The 22,251-nt window shown below is 40.7% G+C and overlaps 1 protein-coding gene across 1 annotated transcript in view; it reads right to left on the bottom strand.

The window, feature by feature from the left end:
* LOC126253421 (hexosaminidase D-like) overlaps positions 1-22,251 on the bottom strand; it is a 201,151-nt gene that overhangs the window by 109,487 nt on the left and 69,413 nt on the right. Inside the window, exons 4-6 of the mRNA XM_049954748.1 lie at positions 16,408-16,596; positions 12,699-12,931; positions 2,488-2,731 (exon numbers count right to left, since the gene is read on the bottom strand). Of these exons, the coding sequence (XP_049810705.1) occupies positions 2,488-2,731; positions 12,699-12,931; positions 16,408-16,596 (666 nt within the window). The remainder of the gene's footprint in view (positions 1-2,487; positions 2,732-12,698; positions 12,932-16,407; positions 16,597-22,251) is intronic.

Here is a 22,251-nt window from a genome sequence, read left to right as displayed (position 1 = left end):
CTATCTGCGACTCAGCATTTCCACTGTATGGTGAGTGGCAATTTTCTTTTTCATAATATTGTTACATTCCATCCTGGACTTTCCATTGTTTGATTTATACTTGATACATGGAAGACTACATTTGATGGGTAAAATAAATGACACCTAGGTGAAAATATTATAAATAAAAATCTACACTGCCAAATCAAATCATATCCACATTGTTCATTAAGAGGTGGTGTTTATCTTACCTAAATTAGATAGGAAGAAGTTTCAAAAATATCTTCAACTGGTAGACAATAGCAGAGAAATGCCATAAAGAAATAGAGAACCTCCTTAGAAAACATCAAGACCTGTCTTGCAGTTCATAAACTAAAAATTTTGTTTGGACCCCCTACATAGTCATCCTGCAGAGGTCATGATCCAATATATCAGGGTTTTTCTGTTCAACAAGTACTTACTTAACAAATGGGGAATTAATTTTCCACAGTTAAAAGAGGTATTATGCAAATAAATAAGCAAACTGATTCTTACTTTCCTTTCCTTCATATCACTATTAATTTGTAGCAAATACACTCCTGGAAATTGAAATAAGAACACCGTGAATTCATTGTCCCAGGAAGGGGAAACTTTATTGACACATTCCTGGGGTCAGATACATCACATGATCACACTGACAGAACCACAGGCACATAGACACAGGCAACAGAGCATGCACAATGTCGGCACTAGTACAGTGTATATCCACCTTTCGTAGCAATGCAGGCTGCTATTCTCCCATGGAGACGATCGTAGAGATGCTGGATGTAGTCCTGTGGAACGGCTTGCCATGCCATTTCCACCTGGCGCCTCAGTTGGACCAGCGTTCGTGCTGGACGTGCAGACCGCGTGAGACGACGCTTCATCCAGTCCCAAACATGCTCAATGGGGGACAGATCCGGAGATCTTGCTGGCCAGGGTAGTTGACTTACACCTTCTAGAGCACGTTGGGTGGCACGGGATACATGCGGACGTGCATTGTCCTGTTGGAACAGCAAGTTCCCTTGCCGGTCTAGGAATGGTAGAACGATGGGTTCGATGACGGTTTGGATGTACCGTGCACTATTCAGTGTCCCCTCGACGATCACCAGTGGTGTACGGCCAGTGTAGGAGATCGCTCCCCACACCATGATGCCGGGTGTTGGCCCTGTGTGCCTCGGTCGTATGCAGTCCTGATTGTGGCGCTCACCTGCACGGCGCCAAACACGCATACGACCATCATTGGCACCAAGGCAGAAGCGACTCTCATCGCTGAAGACGACACGTCTCCATTCGTCCCTCCATTCACGCCTGTCGCGACACCACTGGAGGCGGGCTGCACGATGTTGGGGCGTGAGCGGAAGACGGCCTAACGGTGTGCGGGACCGTAGCCCAGCTTCATGGAGACGGTTGCGAATGGTCCTCGCCGATACCCCAGGAGCAACAGTGTCCCTAATTTGCTGGGAAGTGGCGGTGCGGTCCCCTACGGCACTGTGTAGGATCCTACGGTCTTGGCGTGCATCCGTGCGTCGCTGCGGTCCGGTCCCAGGTCGACGGGCACGTGCACCTTCCGCCGACCACTGGCGACAACATCGATGTACTGTGGAGACCTCACGCCCCACGTGTTGAGCAATTCGGCGGTACGTCCACCCGGCCTCCCGCATGCCCACTATACGCCCTCGCTCAAAGTCCGTCAACTGCACATACGGTTCACGTTCACGCTGTCGCGGCATGCTACCAGTGTTAAAGACTGCGATGGAGCTCCGTATGCCACGGCAAACTGGCTGACACTGACGGCGGCGGTGCACAAATGCTGCGCAGCTAGCGCCATTCGACGTCCAACACCGCGGTTCCTGGTGTGTCCGCTGTGCAGTGCGTGTGATCATTGCTTGTACAGCCCTCTCGCAGTGTCCGGAGCAAGTATGGTGGGTCTGACACACCGGTGTCAATGTGTTCTTTTTTCCATTTCCAGGAGTGTATTTTGTTATTTGTCTAAACTCTTATTCTTTCAACAAGCAGTTCAACTACCACAGTGGCATTTTAAGAGTACATGTTGCAAGACAGGTTCATATATGTTACACAACAATGTTCACCATGAACATTTCCATTCAGCAGTTGAATGTAAGTGATAGTGAAACTTCCTGAAAGACTACACATTAGTGTCTATTCTGCTTGAAACATGGAAAAATGCATAGTCCTGCTGGCTGACAAACAAAACTGCCTGGAATTTTCAAGAGTAAATTAATTTTGCTAAGAGAAACTCTTGTTAAGAATATTTATTTGGCAGTACTGTGAATCAAAACACCTGCCCTCTGCCAATTTAAATAGAAGCTTACTATAGTAAAATTACCCTCCCCCTCAGAATTTTGTAATAACACCATAACATATTTGAGATATTTGCTAATTTATATACTACAAGCTGATATTACTCATCCATAGTCCTCATGCTTTATCCTTGTAACGCATTTATATATTTTAGCATGTACTTACTTTGAGAGAGTGATGAAGAATGGCGAACATCAAGTGGACGACGTGGCCAGTGAGACATATCCAGTAGGCGTTCACGGGCTGAAGACATTGCCACCAGTCTTTGCTGCAGAGGGTTAATGTATGTATCCATCCACTCAGAAACAGTATGTTCATCATAAATCTCAGAAAGTGCTTTCTGAGCATCACGAGATATATATTTTAATTCTGCCAACATTCGGTCCACCTCTGCTGTTGCATGTTCCACCTGTAGAATAATATTACATCAGATTTTGTTCTTTACAGATGTGTGTGCATGATTTAATGGTCATCAAATGTTTGAGACAGACATTTATCAGTGACTGCTGTACATATTTTTAAAATTATAATGGAAAATACTAGATGGTGCTGTACAAAATCAGACAATGGAAAATCCAGGGTGGAATGTAATAATATAATGAAAAGGATAGTTGCTACTCACTATATAGCATCACAGAAAGGCACAACAAAAAGACTGTCGGAAAGTTAGCTTTCGGCCAAAACGGCCTTTGTCAAAAATAGATAAAACACACAAACGCACACACAAACATAACTCACGCACAGACGACCACAGTCTCTGGCAGCTTGAGCTGCCAGAGAATGTGGTGTGTGTGTGTGTGTGTGTGTGTGTGTGTGTGTGTGTGTGTGTGTGTGATGTATATTACTCACAAAGGTCCTGTTGGCCAAAAGATAACTTTCTGACAGTCTTTTTGTTGTGCCTTTCTGCGACTCAGCATCTCCGCCATATGGTGAATAGGGACTATCCTTTTCATTAGATGGTGTTGTACATATTTTTAAAATGGTAATGGAAAATACTAATGGAAGACATTAATGGAATGAGCATAAAGAAAACATTGAGAAGGGATGGGTGTGCGAGAGCACCCTTCGATGCATATGTGTGCGAATGCAGTAAATGAAGCAGGCAAAAAGGAATACACACGTCTCAAAAATGAGATCGACAGGAAGTGCAAAATGGCTAAGGAGGGATGGCTACAGGACAAATGTAAGGATGTAGATGCATATATCACTAGGGGTAAGATAGATACTGCCTCCAGAAAAATTAAAGAGATCTTTGGAGAAAAGAGAACCACTTGCATGAATATCAAGAGCTCAGATGGAAAACCAGTTCTAAGCAAAGAATGGAAAGCAGAAAGATGGAAGGAGTATACAGAGGGTCTATACAAGGGTCATGTACTTGAGGGCAATATTATGGAAATGGAAGTGGACATAGATGAAGATGAAATGGGAGATATGGTACTGTGTGAAGAGTTTGACAGAGCGCTGAAAGACCTAAGTCGAAACAAGGCCCCGGGAGTAGACAACATTCCATTAGAACTACTGATAGCTTTGGGAGAGCCAGTCCTGACAAAAATCAAACCATCTGGTGAGCAAGATGTATGGGACAGGTGAAATACTCTCAGACTTCAAGAAGAATATAATAATCCCAATCCCAAAGAAAGCAGGTGTTAACAGATGTGAAAATTACCGAACTATCAGTTTAATAAGTCACAGCTGCAAAATACTAATGCGAATTCTTTACAGTCGAAGGGAAAAACTGGTAGAAGCTGACCTTGGGGAAGATCAGTTTGGATTCCATAGAAATGTTGGAACACGTGAGGCAATACTGACCCTACGACTTATTTAGAAGATAGATTAAGTAAAGAAAAACCTACATTTCTAGCATTTGTACACTTAGAGAAAGCTTTTGACACTGTTGACTGGAATACTCTCTTTCAAATTCTGAAGGTGGCAGGGGTAAAATACAGGGAGCGAAAGGCTATTTACAATTTGTACAGAAACAAGATAGCAGTTGTAAGAGTTGAGGGGCATGAAAGGGAAGCAGTGGTTGGGAAGGGAGTGAGACAGGGTTGTAGCCCATCTCCGATGTTATTCAATCTGTATATTGAGAAAGCAGTAAGGGAAACAAAAGAAAAATTCGGAGTAAATGTTAAAATCCATGGAGAAGAAATAAAAACTTTGAGGTTTGCCAATGACATTGTAATTCTATCAGAGACAGCAAAGGACCTGGCAGAGCAGTTGAATGGAATGGACAATGTCTTGAAAGAAGGATGTAAGATTAACATCAACAAAGCAAAATGAGGATAATGGAATGTAGTCTAATTAAGTCAGGTGATGCTGAGGGAATTAGGTTAGGAAATCAGACACTTAAAGTAGTAGATGAGTTTTACAATTTGGGAAGCAAAATAACTGACGATGATCAAAGTAGAGAGGATATAAAATGTATACTGGCAATGGCAAGGAAAGCATTTCTGAGAAAGAGAAATTTGTTAACATCGAGTATAGATTTAAGTGTCATTGAGTATAGATTTTCTGAAAGTATTTGTATGGAGTGTAGCCATGTATGGAAGTGAAACATGGACAATAAATAGTTTATACAAGAAGAGAATAGAAGCTTTCGAAATGTGGTGCTACAGAAGAATGCTGAAGATTAGATGGGTAGATCACATAACTAATGACGAGGTATTGAATAGAACTGGGGAGAAGAGGAGTTTGTGGCACAACTTGACTAGAAGAAGGAACTTGACTAGAAGATGGGATCGGTTGGTAGGACATGTTCTGAGGCATCAAAGAACCACCAATTTATTACTGGAGGTCTGCGTGGAGGGTGAAAATTGCAGAGGGAGACCAAGAGATGAATACACTAAGCAGATTCAGAAGGATGTAGGTTGCAGTAGGTAGTGGGAGATGAAGAAGCTTGCACAGGATATAGTAGCATGGAGAGCTGCATCAAACCAGTCTCTGGACTGAAGACCGCAACAACAACAGGTTCCTCAACAGACGAACACTTGTGGAACCTTCCACTTTGTTCACAGTGCTGCAGGTTCCAGGTTGAAATGTAACTTGGACACATCACAGTTTTTTCAACTGTCTATTATCTATCTTGTTTCTGAAGTCTCGCATGCTGCCATCACACCTTTACACCAGTATGTTGATGCCATTACGGCTTTGCTGCATCATACCAATGACAAACATAGCAGGCCTTTCTCAGCAAGAATGCATGCATACTACTGTAAGTTTCTTCCTGAAGCAGCAGCAGCAGGCAGCAGCTCAGTCACTTCAGGCTCTCTTGTGTAAAGATGTTCCTTTTCACTGGTCACCCAACTGCAAGTGTGCTTTTATTGTATTAAAGTCAAAATTACATCCAGCACTGTGCTTTGTTACTTTCAGACTGGGCTAATGGCCTGTTTTAGCCACCGACTCCTCCCAGTATGGCCTTGGGGCCATTCTCGCACACAAACATGCAGATGGTTCTGAATGCCCTATTGTGTATGCTTCCAAAACTCTGAATCAGGCCTAATATTGCTACTTACAGATACAAAAAGAATCCCTTGCTCTTGTGTACACAATCAAAAAATTTCACATTTTTATAGTTCTAAATTTCATTTAATCACTGATCACATACCTGTAGTTTCCCTTGAAGTGTTACATGTCATTTAGGCAAACAACATTTCACATTCCTTGTGTAGTACAAGGAAAGATGATCATGACAGAATAATATTAAGTAGAGAGTAAGTCACCGAACATATACTGAGCATGGGTGTTTGTTTTTATATGCGTAGACACTAAACGGGAGGTGTACAATACGAGAGAACGACAAGGTGTGACAAGAAGTAAATGAGTTCACCTACTGTGGGTGAGGCCTTCTATGTTTTGGTGCCTTGGCCATCAAGGAGCAATAACACTCTCCAAGAATGAAACCAAAAGACAAGATGGGTTTGTGACAAATAAAATATATTGTAATCTTCGATTTCAAGTTGCATCTTTGAGGCATATGTCTTATGAAAAGTTGTATTCTACTCTAATTCATGAGTTACTCTAATGATATGTACACCCACTCAAGGAAATATGTGTTTGTAAACATAATAGATGAACTTTTTCATGACATGAGTAGAAGTTATCTTCTTTTGCTATAATAACAGCTGCAAAATGTGAAGAAGTCAAGCCTTTCCTCAGCTACACACAGGATTTCAAAGGCACTGCCTAGCAGAACCTGTACTTCGAAAGAATCAACTAAGATGATTGGCTTAAAAAAGAAAAAAAAAAGTAAATATGTCACATATTACGTTGGGTGACACATATAATTTAGTGTTCCGACTCAGCTTCACCTACAAGGTGCAAGCCAGGAGCTCCATAAAGCCCTAAATCAACAAGAACAACAGTTCATTTGGTGACCATGACACAAGGTACAAGAGAATTTGATTACACAGGCACAAAAAAAGAGACAGAACTTTTAATAAGACTGTTGTATCAAATTTTAAAATAAACAATTTGGTATTAGTATGTGATTTTAATTATAGCTCAAATTTAAAGAAGGAAATGAGCAAATTTTTTCAGAATTGTAGTAGACCTTCTAAATATCTATCATTTTGATTTGCAGCTCCTTGTATTGGCTGTGTTTGCAGTTAAAATTGTTGGATGTGAGGTCCGCCAGTTATGCAGACCTTCTGAAGTACAGAATGTACCACATACAAAAGCAGTATATCTAAGAGAACCTGACACAGGGAAAGATAAAGGATGATATATATATTATTAAAAAATTTAAGGCCCCAAAAACGTTTACACCGTTTAGTCCGAGTTATATTGTTTCCATATTTGTAGCTTAGTTTTCTCGAGGACAGTTTCTATCTTCTTTGACTATTCTATTATTTTTTATTAATATTATACCTTCTACTACCACTTCTTCCAGAAATAGAGCTATTAGCAAAAAAATACAACCCCAATCACCTGCACACATAGCATATAGTGTTTATTCAATGATAATTGCATCAGTACATTTACGAAGATAGCCATGAGCTTAGTTAATAAACTTAATTATAAATTAACGTTTCAAGAAATATTTTGAAGGTGTCCAATGTACATGTAGTATACAAAAAGCAAAGAATGAGAACGATTTTAGCCCTATGATCATATGATAGTAATAGAAAGTGGAGGAAATTATAGCAGTATGACACTAGCAGAGAAATGCTTTAACCCACAATGTCTCTGCATAAGCTCTGAATACAGTCACCTAAATTTTCTGGAATTCAGAATAAGAAGTTACCGTGGAACTTTGATTTTATGTTCTCTAAATTTACATTGTTTTTTTCTGATTCTATGTCATAAATTCATACCCCACGTAAAACACCTGTAAGGTCAATGCTAAAAATTGACCGAATTTACATTTCCTCCTGGTAAGTTGTACCTCCATTCTACATTCTTACTCGACATCTCGCTTGACTTTGTCCTGTTTTCTTCCTATTGACATTTGATGTGACTGAACAAGTTATAAGTGGCACAAAAGACAGACAGTTCACACTGTGGGAGGTGGCAAAGTTAAGGGAATATTTTAGGCCGTTGCAGACGGGGGAGATGTGAGAGAGGAAATGCTGATGTAATCCACGATTAGCATTGCCAACACAATTTGCAACGTTTAGCAACATCGCACAATTATGATACAACTACTGCTAAGTTGTGGCAGCAATGGAAAAACAGGGCAATCAAGACAAAGTGTTCTGGACCGAGCAAATACGTGATGAACAGGCCCAGCCACCACTTTTTCTTAGGCTACTTATAACTCTGTCTTGCCTTTTGCATGTATTTCCGATGTACTGTATTCAGAAACAATATCAGTTGTCACCCTTTTAAATTCAAACACACTGTCTTGAAGAATATGCTTAGTCAGAATCAAAGAAACATCCGTTTCCAGCTAGTGAGCTCTTATTGGCTGGAGTCTTGTTATGTCACTCAACAGCCAGCGCAGCCACCACACCACAAACATTCAAAATTCCTAAAGTGGTGGATTATAAAGCAAAATAGGCACAGAAGCTATAAATCAAAGTTGGTGTGAGAATGTTATTCTTCTCCTCCTAGGTAACAATTTTACGAACACTCATAACGTCAACCAACATAACCAAGTTGCAAATCTGTAAACAGACAAGAAAGAAATTTCAAAATTTTATGTCATATAATACACCTACTAAGGAAAAAAGTGGGTTTTGCCACCAGTAATACTCTAGGGTATATAATTGAAAAGACAGTCACTTTTGTCAATGATGTATGAGTTAACTGAGCCACTTCTCAACATACTACTGTCAGAAATTATACCTTCAAACATGCAGTTTTGAGAGCTCTTCCATTTTATGTTCACCACAAAAATAGCAAAAATTTAGAGCCTACATGTTGAAATAGATTGAAAACTGTGAAATATGGTGAAAACTGCTAGATATATTGAAGGGCAAATATATCCTCTCTTCCCATTACCCACCAGGCCTCAACCTCTGCTAATTTCTAGTTGCTGCCACTCACACCTCACCTGTCATTCAACAACATCTTTGCCTCTGTACTTCCGCCTCGACTGACATCTCTGCCCAAACTCTTTGCCTTTACATATGTCTGCTTGCGTCTGTATATGTGCGGATGGATATATGTGCGGATGGATGTGTGTGTGTGTGTGTGTGTGTGTGTGTGTGTGTGTGTGTGTGTGTGCTCTTCAAGGAGAGAGCCAGCAGCTACATAAAACTTAAACCAAGGAGGGAAACACTTCACCCTTTTCCATCCTTCAGCATCTTTACCGGAAAAAGCAGCTCATCGCTTGCAATACTAGGCTCTGTTTTTGTCACGCTATAGCTGCGTGATTCATTTCCAACCAACAGCACATCATGCTAATGCGGATGCTCTCCCTTGATTACCAAATGGCCCTGATCCAGCATTTGATCAGAATGAACTCTTGTGTTACCATTTAGACATCGAAGCCCAAAACACTGTGGACAGTTTTTCCCTTACCAGTTCCTGGATTTCAGCAGCTGTCATGGCTGATCCTATCTTACGTCAGATTGTTCAATTTCTTCAACACGGCTGGCCAGATAAACAACTGTGTTGAGAATTGGTCCCTTGTGTAGTTATGCTCTCCGTCACCTCTTATCAGTGCTTGATGGGGTGTTAGTGATGGCTACTGAAGAGTCGGTACTCAAGGTTGTGATCCTATCTGCATTGTGGCAGATGTCATGCGCCTTATCTACCTCAACCACTGAGGTGTTTTTTGTACAAAATTGCTGGCCCGCAACCACGTGTTTTGGCTGGGTATTGACAATCTAATCACATGTGTTGTGTCACCCTGTCATAGTGCATCACCCATCAAGCAGCACCACAGGCCTCTCTTTCCCCATGGCCTGCCCTCCAGTGCCCCTGGGAATGATTTCAAGCTCATTTTGTGGTTCTCTTCCCTAACTCCTTCTGACTAGTAACTAGTTGATGCTTTCTCAAAATTTCCTTATGTTCTTCACCACCCAGCCTCAGCCATATTCACTTGTGAGAGGCAACAACCCACAGTTTGTGTCTCCAGATTTTGAAGATTTTTGTGAAAAAGAGTGGCATCTTCAGTCCTACGGTGAGATAGACCAGTTGAAAAAAACATATCACTCAATCTTCTCCTGAGGAAGTCCTCAATAGCTTCTTGAGTTCATGTACATTCACTCAAGTCAGGAACCGTAGCCCAGCAGAGTTGCTTCACAGCTACTACTACTACTACTACTACTACTACTACTACTACTACTGAGAGTTGGGTTGTCTGGGGGAAGAGACCAAACAGCGAGGTCATCGTCTCATCGGATTAGGGAAGGATGGGGAAGGGAGTCAGCCATGCCCTTTCAGAGGAACCATCCTGGCATTTACCTTGAGTGGTTTAGGGAAATCACGGAAAACCTAAATCAGAATGGCCAGACGCATTATTGAACTGTCGTCATCCTGAATGCGAGTCCAGTGTGCTAACCACTGCGCCGCCTCACTCGGTTTAATGGCCACAAGGCCCGTACACTGCTCCATCTGCTCAGGCCAATGCCTGGCCACCTGCTGACACCCACCTCACAGCAGTTCTGTCCAGGCTCTACTGTATGGGACTGAGGGTTTGGCCGGCACCCTAAGTGGATATCAGCGGTTGTCCATCGCTGCCGAGGACACGGCCTCTGCGATATGCACACCTCCGATGGCTGGATATCACAACTTTATGACCAGCTCTGCCCATGTGTGATCAACCACAAGCCAGAGAACCCTCCGCCCCCACAATTGCTTCCAACATTTCAGACCACATTATCCGGTGATGGCACAGAATCTGCTCTGACAGTCATCCTCTTCTGATAAAGACATGAACATCTCCACAATAAACACTTTTCTCCAAGGGGGAAGAAGTTGTGTAACCCTGTAGAGTAAGTGCACTTAATCAAACAGCACACACCTCAATGACTGGCCTAAAGAGGTTGCACACAGACAGCACACCAAACACTGCACCTTGTGCAAAACAGCCGTATACAAGTTGGCACTGGGCCCTCAGCCAGACTAATGTTTATGTGACAATTTTGTGCTCAACTATTAGACTGTGCTTCAAAGTATTCTTTGGTTAACCCTGTGGTGGTTCTGATTCCTACTTAATGCAGTGTCTTGGTATTACTCAAATGATGATGTTCTTGTGAAACCAACATGTAAGAAATCAAATCAATCATCAATGAAGTCAGCTTATCACTTACAAAAGAACTGAATGAGCCAGCTATTCCTTGCTAACAATCTCACCAGAGCCTTTACTGACAAACAACATTATGCCCGGCTAGTTCAGAAACAAATTCACTGTGCCATTTCTTCCATAATACCAAAACCCTGTCACCACAGCAAAACAGATTTCAACCAGTGTTTCCTCCTTCACTGTGGCTGAAACAACACCATTCTATGTCCTACGGTGAATAATATACTACCAAAAATCCTGCCCTCACCCCTTACGGTGGCATTTCTTCATACAACCTGGTTTTGTCTTTCTTGCTTCAATTTCAGCATGCTGCAAGTACGTGGGTGACCCCGGTTCATGACTTACATAGTTAACATACGACTGAAAATTACCCAGCAGCAGATTTTCATATCACTGTCCTTATTTTGGTTATTGTTTTGTTTATTACTTCACTGTAAACACTTTTTTAATTTCATAAGGTTTTCACTTCTTGCTTCCCTTGAATCTAACCTAAGCCACACACATTCAAAGATATTCAGGTGATGTAAAAGTTTTTTGAGCATTTTAGCTGTGAATCAACATGAATTGGCACTGCTAATCAGACAATCAGTAAAACTCGCCTCCCAATTACTGAACAAGATGCACACCACAATACCAACAACTTCCACAGCAACTTCAATCCCTGTGCCATTTGAATCTACCATTCCAGCTCAAGTGCCACTGAAATTTGAAGGTGGAAAATGTCACTCCAGAACATCTTCAAAAATGGTTCAAATGGCTCTGAGCACTATGGGACTTAACATCTTAGGTCATCAGTCCCCTAGAACTTAGAACTACTTAAACCTAACTAACCTAAGGACATCACACACATCTGTGACCGAGGCAGGATTCGAACCTGCGACCGTAGCAGTCGCGCGGTTCCAGACTGTAGCACCTAGAACCGCTCGGCCACCCTGGCCGGCAGCACATCTTCCATCCATGCAATACATCCCTGACCTACACTTGATACAGTTTCCTTATCACACATCAGCTAACCTCCTTCACACTTCCTTGCTATCATGCATTCATTTCTTGTCATTTCTCACGCCATTCTTCTTTTATTCTAACACTACCCTCTCTCTCTCTCTCTCTCTCTCTCTCTCTCTCTCTCACCTCCCCTCCCCCCCCCCCCCACCACCACCACCACCCACCCACCTACTTACTTACAGTTTACCCACACAGTTGTGTGATTATTTCCAAAGAGTTAACCTAGATTTTGCGACTACTGTGAGTCATTTCCCCCCTCTCAGCCCTCTGCCCCTCCCAGTTGCCTCCATTCTTTCTTTTCCCATCACATCCATCAGCCTGGAGACAGTCTGAACAGTCAGTATTGCCAAGGTTATAGGTGAGGTGAGGTGAGGTGAGGTGAGGTGAGGTGAGGTGAGGTGAGGTGAGGTGAGGTGAAGTAGGTAGGTACGTACATATGTAGGTGTGTGTGTGTGTGTGTGTGTGTGTGTGTGTGTGTGTGTGTGTGTGCTGTTGTTGATGAAAAGTAAGTAATGTGGAAACAATTTCCTATAATGAAAGAAAATCTGGTACAAAACAAAGGCAATAAAAGCATAATGTATATCATGCAATGCAACTATCGCACTAGACAACGTACTATGGTGAAAAATTCTCCACTTATAAAGCTAAAGAGAGTCTACATACAGTGTGAGTACTTTACATGTGAGGGGCTTGAAAATCCTTTCTGAATGTTGTACGGTGATAACCATCCCACAGCTGTTGGATCTGAGGCAACTCTTTCCAGATTTTGTTTTAAAGCAAATACACGTTCTGCAACATCCAGAACACCAGATCCAGTGAAACTGCAACGTGACTTGCCAGTACCAGGTTGCATAGGCAGTGGGGGCTCACAATGCAATGTCTCCATTGCATGCCATGATGGACTTGTCATATCTGAAAGGAAACTGACAATGAAAGATCTGGTAATTACACAAGACACTTTTGAGTTAGATGTAACAATACTTCTTAATCTCAAAATAAATCATGCTAATCTGCACTGTCCCAGAAACATTGTTATCCACTTTATGTAATGAAGCCTTATTTCTACAATAACTCCCCAGCATAATTTATACACTCGAACACTACTAATCGCTGAAAATGCTACCTCAATAAAGAAAGCCCCCATCTAAAATCACTCTCTAAGCTGATCAATTGGTTTGTCTGACAACAAATTACTACTAATTTAAATTTCAAGTTTTGCCATGAAGTATATTTTAAAGAGCTTGTACATTAACCTTATATAGAAACAGCATAGATAAAGAAGACATGATTTGGGAACAAGCACCCAATATGAACACACTTGAGATCACTATAGCACAGAAGAAAGTTCAGTGAAAGAAGATAACAATAAGGAGCTTGTACAAAATAAACAGTGAAAAAAAGCCTTTTCCTGACTTCTGCACACTAAACTCATCCCTTCACACAAATGTTCTCTGGGATCTGAATCTGAAAACAGTAATTTGCTCAAAAATTATTTCTGATGTATAAGACAACCCTCACACTCACTGTAGTCTTAGTTGTTAGATACTGAAAGATGAAAGACTGTTGCACGTCTAAGTGCTGTGGGCTAAATCAGGATTAATTGAGACTGTGTCACAGGGACCTAAAAATCAGTATGCAAGGTCAATTGAATCTTTCATTTTCTATGCATCTTTTATTAGGTACACAACAAAATTTAATAATGTATTATTTATGTTTAAATTCACTCAAGAAAGACTGTATGAAATTCAGTCACTGTTTACTTTCCAATCACCAAATCTCTCTGAACACTTAGTATTGTATTTTGGACAAGTTCTACAATGATCAATAGAGCAAATACAAAATAAAAATGAAAAATAGCCTGCAAGACATGAAAAAATATTTTGGATGCCGTAAAATACATATAATTTTGCTACATTACTCCCATGAGCTGTTGAATATGAAACTGTTAGTGATCATAATTTGCAACTTGACCTATGTAACATAATCGGTTCTCAAGGACATGATTTATTATCTCACTCTTTGAACTTCTTCCCTTCAAGCATCAGCCTACAAAAAAGATGTATTTTCCACATGTAATTCCTGGCTGTTACTTGTAATCTACATCCAGACATCCTTTGTGGAAGCTGATGTCACCTTCAGTTGTCTATTTTTGCTCTACTTTGAAGTAACTCCACTTTAAGTCTCCCCCTACCAATACTCACGTCGTCGTCGTCATCTCTAATATAATATATCTCAAGCATTCCCTTGAAAATTTCCATTAGCCTGTCTAGTTTTAAGTAAGTTTATTGGAATAATAGAGAATTGTGAAGGTGGTTTGATGAACCCTCTGCCACACACTTAAACATGATTTCCGTCCAAATGTGTGTGTGTGAGGGGGGTGGGGGGGCACATGTGCACATGCATGCCCCTTCTTCCGATTTCTGAGCTTCAAAATTTGTCTGTGTTTTATCCAGATATGTATTATTCCTTTATGAAGTATAATGTCACACAAATTTCAAATATTTTAGTTGCATTATAATTTCACCTTTAGTAAGCAGTTTTACTTCATATTTTCCTTTAAATGTTGTTGTTTTTGTATAGCTGACAATTTTTAAAACAATATGCACATGTACTCTCACTCAAGATAAAGTTATCTTAATTATTCTGCATAAAGGTGTGGTAGCATGTCTGCTTACACCCCAACCACAGCCACAGAATTTGTATTTGGCACTACCAGTGAGAGATCGAAACAAGAATGCCAGCCTCACTTGCTGCCAGCACTGCTGCCGCCCTAATGGGTCAGGCTGCATGTCACCACTGCATCCCTGCTCTTTCTTGCATCTTTCATGCTCATGAAGACCCAACTTGCTGATTAGGACTGTTCTACGATTTTGCTATAATGAACTTTGCCTATTACCAATCTCGACCTGGACTGTTCTTCCTCTGCTTAATGTCCCGTGTACGTGTAATCCTGGTGCTAAGTCACTGCAACTGTATTTTCCTGTGTACTCTGTTGGTGTAATTAAAAAAAAACTGTACATACCACAAAAGGAATACTCGCTGGGACAGAGTATGATATGTACTGATACATTTCCTTGTTATATTCTTCAGATGAATTCCATATTTAAAAGTTCTTTGTAGGATATTGATTATTTTTTCTTTAGTACAGTCCTGTTCCCTTTAACCAACTACTTTCAGGACTTTTCTTTAATTGAGAATTTACTATCCCTCAGAATTTCAAGTTCATTTTTCAACATTCCTTATTTTGTCAATCTACCACTTCTCAACATGTTTTTTTTTTCTTTCATCATCTTTTTCCACCAATGCCTTAATGCTACTAAGTGTTTATGTTTTGTACAGATCTATGCATATGCTTTGCAGTCCATTATATGGTCACAATCTGTACCACCATGATTCAGTCCTTTTCAAATATAGCATTTTCTGTTCTGCTCTGTGAAGAGTGTCAGCTGTAACTTGAGGCACCTTTCACCAAAATTTCAGAGCTCGCTCTCCTATGTCACTTCCTTCTCATAGTCTACATTCTTTGTAATTCTTCCTTTTTCTTCCTCCAGAAATAAAGCATTTCCATCACCCAAAATTACTGACCTTCCTCAAAACATTCAATACCCAAGATCGCATAAATATTTCTTTATTTAAAACAACTGGTTTCAACAGACTTTGCTGTCATCTTCAGGTCCTAAAAACTCTTTTTGTTATGGACGTGTTCATTTTACACTGGATCTCATGCCACATTGTCACATGGATAAAAATCAGTACGTGACAACTTAGTGTGATGTATAATGTAAAATGAACACATTTCATAACAAAAAGATTTTTTTAAGCCCTGAAGATGAGAGCAAAGTCGATCGAAACCAGTTGTTTCAAACAAAAATATTTATGCAATCTTGGCTTTTGAATGTTTTTAGCAAGTAAAACAGATCACTCCTTTGGTCTTCTCAAAATGAGAAAATTCAATCATAATGACGTTTCATATTCTTCCATCTGTTTTATTGGCCATTAGTTCTGCTTATACTTTCTCCATGTGGTTGATCTTGTGAGTTGCACATATGCAAATTATTTTTTCCCCAGCTCTGAACACAATAATTTCATTACTGCACAACACACAGTGAGTTAGTTTATACACCTATTCAAGTTTGCTAACACACGCCTCTTGCACTACAGCCACAGGATCAGAAGTCTCTTTCTTCTTTGATTTTACTTTTCTGATCATACAGAACTTCACCTAATCCATGCCTCTTCGAGGATTTTCTAACTTCTATCAGACAAACATCTAACATTCCAAACTGTTATGAACAGAACAATACTTTAACACATTTTACTCCAGAAAACCATTATTTGGCAATCCCCACTTAGAGACTGAGGTGGAACTACTTTTGTTAGTTACTTACCTTTGTCATTTGATGTAACATATGTCAAACAGGTTGCTAGTGATGGGAGTCCAGCAGGCAATAGTTCACACAACACAGAAAAATGATCATATCGTTGCCATCCCGTTATCATCAAGCCACGAAATTTGAGTTGTGAAGAATATGTTGTAAATATATCAATCCAGGCACGATGGTTATCCAAATGGTAACCTGCCAGAAAGAAAGGTCATCTTAAAGGGATATATAAAGTAAAATAGTTCTTTGGTATAATGCAATATACACTTGGAACTGTATTTGAAATTACATTTCACAAACTCTTCTTGATTGAAGTTTAATGTATTTTAATGATAAGAAGAACAAACACAGCAGAGCACAGGAAATCAGTATCAACAACCCTCCTCCAGATCTCATTCAAGAGTGGTGCAATGGAAAATGACTGTGTGAACACTTCTGTTTGTGTTCCTAACTTTTCACTTACCCCTCTGCCCTGCACGAAGTATGTAAAGTAGGATCAGACATTAATGTTTTCAGAAATTATAGCTCCAAAACAATGGTCTGAATGAGTCCGAACTGAGAGGATGTGTGGAAGGATGCACCAGATATAGCTGATTAACACAGCAGAGAGACAGTGAACATGTAAGGCCACTCTTGCATACCTGGGAAGGTAAGTGAACATGTAAAGCCAGTCTTGCATACCTGGGAAGGTCAGAGGAGTATAATGTTCAGAGAAGACGACTGTGAAGTCACTGATGACAGTGCCACTAAAGCAGAGTTATTGAACATGGTTTTCCAAAACTCCTTCACCAAAGAAGATGAAGTAAATATTCCTGAATTCCAATCAAGAACAACTGCCAAGATGAGAAACATAGAAGTAGATATCCTCGGTGTAACAAAGCAGCTTAAATCACTTAATAAAGGCAAGGCCTCTGGTCCAGATTGTATACTAGTCAGGTTCCTGTCAGAGTATACTCATAAAATAGCTCCATATTTAGCAATTATATACAACCCCTCACTCACAGGAAAATTGCTCAAATACCCAAAAAGGGAAGTAGGAGTAATCCCCTGAATTACAGACCTATATCACTAATGCCGATTTGCAGTAGGGTTTTAGAACATATACTGTATCCGAACATTATGAAGTACCTCAAAGAAAACGATTTATTGACATATAGTCAGCATGGATTCAGAAAATATCATTCCTGTGAAACACAACCAGCTCTTTATACTCATGAAATAATAAGTGCTATCGACAGGGTATGTCAAACTGATTCCATGTTTTTAGATTTCCAGAAGGCTTTCAACACTGTTCCTCACAAGCGTCTCCTAACCAAACTGCATGCCTAAGGACTATTGCCTCAGTTGTGCGACTGGATTCGTGATTTCCTGTCAGAAAGGTCACAGTTTGTAGTAATAGATGGAAAGTCACCGAGTAAAACAGAAGCAATATCCGGCGCCCCCAAGCAAGTGTTATAGGCCCTCTATTGTTCGTGATCTATATTAACGACATTGGAGACAATCTGAGTAGCCGTCTTAGATTGTTTGCAGATGATACTGTCATTTACTGTCTTGTAAAGTCATCAGATGATCAAAACAACTTGCAAAATGATTTAGATCAGATATCTGTATGGTGCAAAAAGTGGCAATTGATCCTGAACAAAGAAAAGTGCGAAGTTATTCACATGAGTACTAAAAGAAATCAGCTAAATTTCGATTATGCGATAAGTCACAAATACGAGGGCTGTAAATTCAACTAAATACTTAGGGATTACAATTACAAATAGCCTAAATTGGAAGGATCACATAGGTAATATTGTGGGTAGAGAAAACCAAAGACTGTGATTCACTGGCAGAACACTTAGAAGGTGCAACAGGTCTACCAAAGAGACCACTTACACTACGCTTGTCCACCCTATTCTGGAGTACTGCTGTGCGGTGTGGGATCTGCAACACGTGGGACTGATGGATGACATCGAAAAAGTACAAAGGAGGGCAGCTTGTTTTGTATTATTCAAAAATAGGGGAGATAGTGTCACAGACACGATACGTGAATTGGAGTGGCAATAACTAAAACAAAGGCGTTTTTCATTGCAACGGGATCTTCTCATGAAATTTCAATCACCAGTTTTCTCCTCCGATTGCGAAAACATTCCTTTGGCACCCACCTACATAGGGAGAAATAATCATGATGATAAAATAAGAGAAATCAGGGCTCGCACCGAAAAATTTAAGAGCTCGTTTTTCCCGCGTGCCGTTTGAGAGTGGAACAGTAGAGAGACAGCATGAAGGTGGTTCATTGAACCCTCTGCCAGGCACTTTATCGTGAATAGCAGAGTAATCACGTAGATGTAGAAGATACAAGAAATGAAGTTGAAACATGAAAGCCAGTGCTGATGTCCCTCATGGTGTCAAAGAGTTCCACATTGGGGAAGTATGTGAGGGAGATTGAATGGGTCAGGATGATCAACCACTTAGAAAAGGGATTGTCCAACTGTGACTTTTGGCTTGTACAGGAAATGCCACTAGGACAGTGATGCATATGTAAAATCAGTGGATAGAACAAGAAGTCATACAAAATAATGAAACATTACTGGACCTTGCAATTTGACCATTGCACGAGATCTACATCTACATCAACATCAACACTGCGCAAGCCACTGTAAGGTGCATGGCGGAGGGTACCCTGTACCTCTACTTGTCATTTCCTCTCCTGTTCCACTCGCATATAGAGCAAGGGAAAAATGACTGTCTGTACACCTTCATATGAGCCCTAATTCTTGTACCTTATCTTCGTAGCCCTTACGCACAATGTATGTCGGCAGGAGCAGAATCGTTCGACAGTCAGCTTCAAATGCCGGTTCTCTAAATTTTCTCAATAGTATTTCCCGAAAAGAATGCAGCCTTCTCTCCACAGATTTTCATTTGAGTTCCCAAAGCATCTCCATAATACCTGTGTGTTGTTCAAATCTACCAGTCCTCCTCTGAACTGCTTCGATGTCTTCCTTCAATCCGACCTGGTATGGATTCCAAACTCTCAAGAAGTACTCAAGAATAGATCGCATCGGCATCCTATACGCAGTCTCCTTTACTGGTGAACCACTCTTTCCTAAAATTCTCCCAATAAACCGAAGTCTACCACATGCCTTCCCTACAACAGTTTTCACGTGCTCGACACTACACCCAGATATTTCAACGACTTGACTGTGTGAACTGGACAAGAGTAATACTGTATCCAAACATTACAGGTTTGTTCTTCCTAATCATCTGCATTATTTTATATTTTTCCATATTTAGGGCTAGCTGCCATTCATCCAAATTTTGTCTAAGTTGTCTTACATCTTCCTACAGCCACAACTTCAACACCTTACCGTACAACACGGCATCATCACCAAACAACTGCAGACTGCTGCCCACCCTGTCCACCAAATCATTTATGTATACAGATAACAACAGTGATCCCATCATAGTTCTCTGGGGCACTCCTGACAATACCCTTGTCTCTGATGAACACTCGCCATCGAGAACAGCATACTGGGTTCTATTATTTAAGAAGTCTTCCTGCCACTCACATATCTGTGAACTTATTTCATATACTCATACCTTCTCGTTAACAGTCTGCAATGGGGCACTATGTCAAATGCTTTCTGGAAATCTAGAAATATGGAATCTGCCTGTTGTCTACATCCATAGCTCTCAGTATATCATGTGAGACAAGAGCAAGCTGAGTTTCGATGAGCGATGCTTTCTAAAACCATGCTGATTTATGGGCATAAGCTGCTCAGAGTGAAGAAAATTTATTATATTCGAACTGAGAATGTATTCAATGATTCTGCGGCAAACAGAAGTTAGGGATATCGGTCTGTAATTCTGTAGGTCTGTTCTTTTACCTTTCTTATATACTGGAGTCACCTGCACTTTTTTCCAGTCACTTGGGACTTTGTCCTGGGCTAGAGATTCTTGATAAATGCAACCTAGTAAGGAATCAATGCCATAGGGTACTCTCTGTAAAACCGAACTGGGATTCCATCCAGACCTGGTGATTTATTTGTTTTCAAACCTTTACGTTGCTTCTCTATGACAGGTATGCTTATTTCTATGTCATCCATACAGGAGTCTTCCTGATGGTCAAATGACATTATGTTTGTTCAGTTCTCCTGCATGAATGATTTCTTGAACGTGAAATTTAAAACTGTGGCTCCCGTTTTGCTGTCTTCAGGGTCACACCAGACTGTTCAACAAGGGACTGAATGGAAGCCTCAGACCTGCTTAGCGATTTTACATGCAATGAGAATTTTCTCGGGTTCTCTGCCAGATTTTTTAGTAAGGTGTGATGGTGGCAGTTGTTGTATGCTTCACGTATAGATCTTTTCACAGTCGCAGTAATCTCTAGTAACCTTTGCTTGTCATCATTTGTGCATCCATTTTGAACCTAAAGTGCAATAGCATCTGCTTCCTCAGTATCTGAACAGCCTCTGCTTGCTCAGCATCTTACGAATTTCATTATTAAACCATGGTGGGTCTTTTCCATTCTTTGTCCACTTATCAGGCACATAACTCTCCAGACCGTGATTTACAATCTGCTTAAACTTTGCCAATAATTCCTCCACATCCATATTACTGGTACTAAGTGATGCCAATTCATTGTCTGCTTACCTGCTCTATCTAGCAGAAACACACTCCTAACTTTCTTGATGGATGTTTTAATTTTCGTAGTCATAGTTGCTATAATGACATCATGATCATTAATCATTGTTTCTAAACTGACATTGTCAATAAGGTCCGGCCTATTTGTAGCTTGTTTCTAAACTGACATTGTCAATAAGGTCCGGCCTATTTGTAGCTACATACTTCATCATCATCATCATCATCATCATCATCATCATCATCATCAGCCAATTCAATCATTAAATGATGTGGCCTCTTCGAGTCGTGGATTCAGGTAGGCTTTCAGCAGTCTTCTCCAAGTGGGACGGTCTTGGGCAGTTCTCTGCCAGGTGTTACCAGCGATCTTCTTGATGTCTTTGTCCCATCTGTCTGGTGGTCTTCCTCTAGGCCTCCGGTGCTCCCTCGGACTCCACTCCAGTACTAGCTTCGTCCATCTGTTGTCTTTTCTTCTTGCGACGTGGCCAGCCCACTGCCATTTCAAGGAACCTACTATTTCTAAGATGTCATTAACCTTCGTCACAGACCGGATGTCATCTGCCCTTTTCCTGTCCTTTCTTGTATAGCCCAGCGTTGATCTCTCCATGGCTCTCTGTGCTGTCCTAAGTTTCCCTTTTGTAAATGAGTTCAGTGTCCATGTCTCGCAGCCATACATCATCACAGGAAGAATGCATTGATCAAATACTGCCTTCTTCAAATTTACTGGCATTTTTGATCTGAACACTTTTGAATTCTTCCCAAATGCTTGCCAGCCAAGCTTGATGTGTCGATAGATTTTTGGCCTTATGTCTCCCTTCATATTTATAATCTGGCCAAGGTAGACATATTCACTGACCTCTTCTAGCAGACTGTCCTTGACCTTCACATTTCCAGTTGGGACCCATTTGTTGGACATTACTTTTGTTTTGGAAAGGTTCATGCTCAAGCCAACCAGCTGACATTCCGATGCAAGATCTGTAACTAAGTTTTGGAGCTCTGCGAAGTCTTTGGCCAGTAAGGCAATATCATCAGCAAATCTCAAGTTGGTAAGCCTTCTTCCATTAATTCTAATTCCCTTACCTTCCCACCTCAACTTTGACATAGCCATTTCCAATACAGCAGAGAACAGTTTTGGGGAGATGGGATCGCCTTGCTTGACACCCCTCATGATGAGGAATTCTTGAGTTGATTCGCCGATGTTAACATAAGCTGAAGAATTCTCGTAGA

Source organism: Schistocerca nitens, chromosome 4, assembly GCF_023898315.1.
Source record: "Schistocerca nitens isolate TAMUIC-IGC-003100 chromosome 4, iqSchNite1.1, whole genome shotgun sequence".
Lineage (NCBI taxonomy): Eukaryota > Metazoa > Arthropoda > Insecta > Orthoptera > Acrididae > Schistocerca > Schistocerca nitens.
This window is presented reverse-complemented; position numbering and strand designations above follow the sequence as displayed.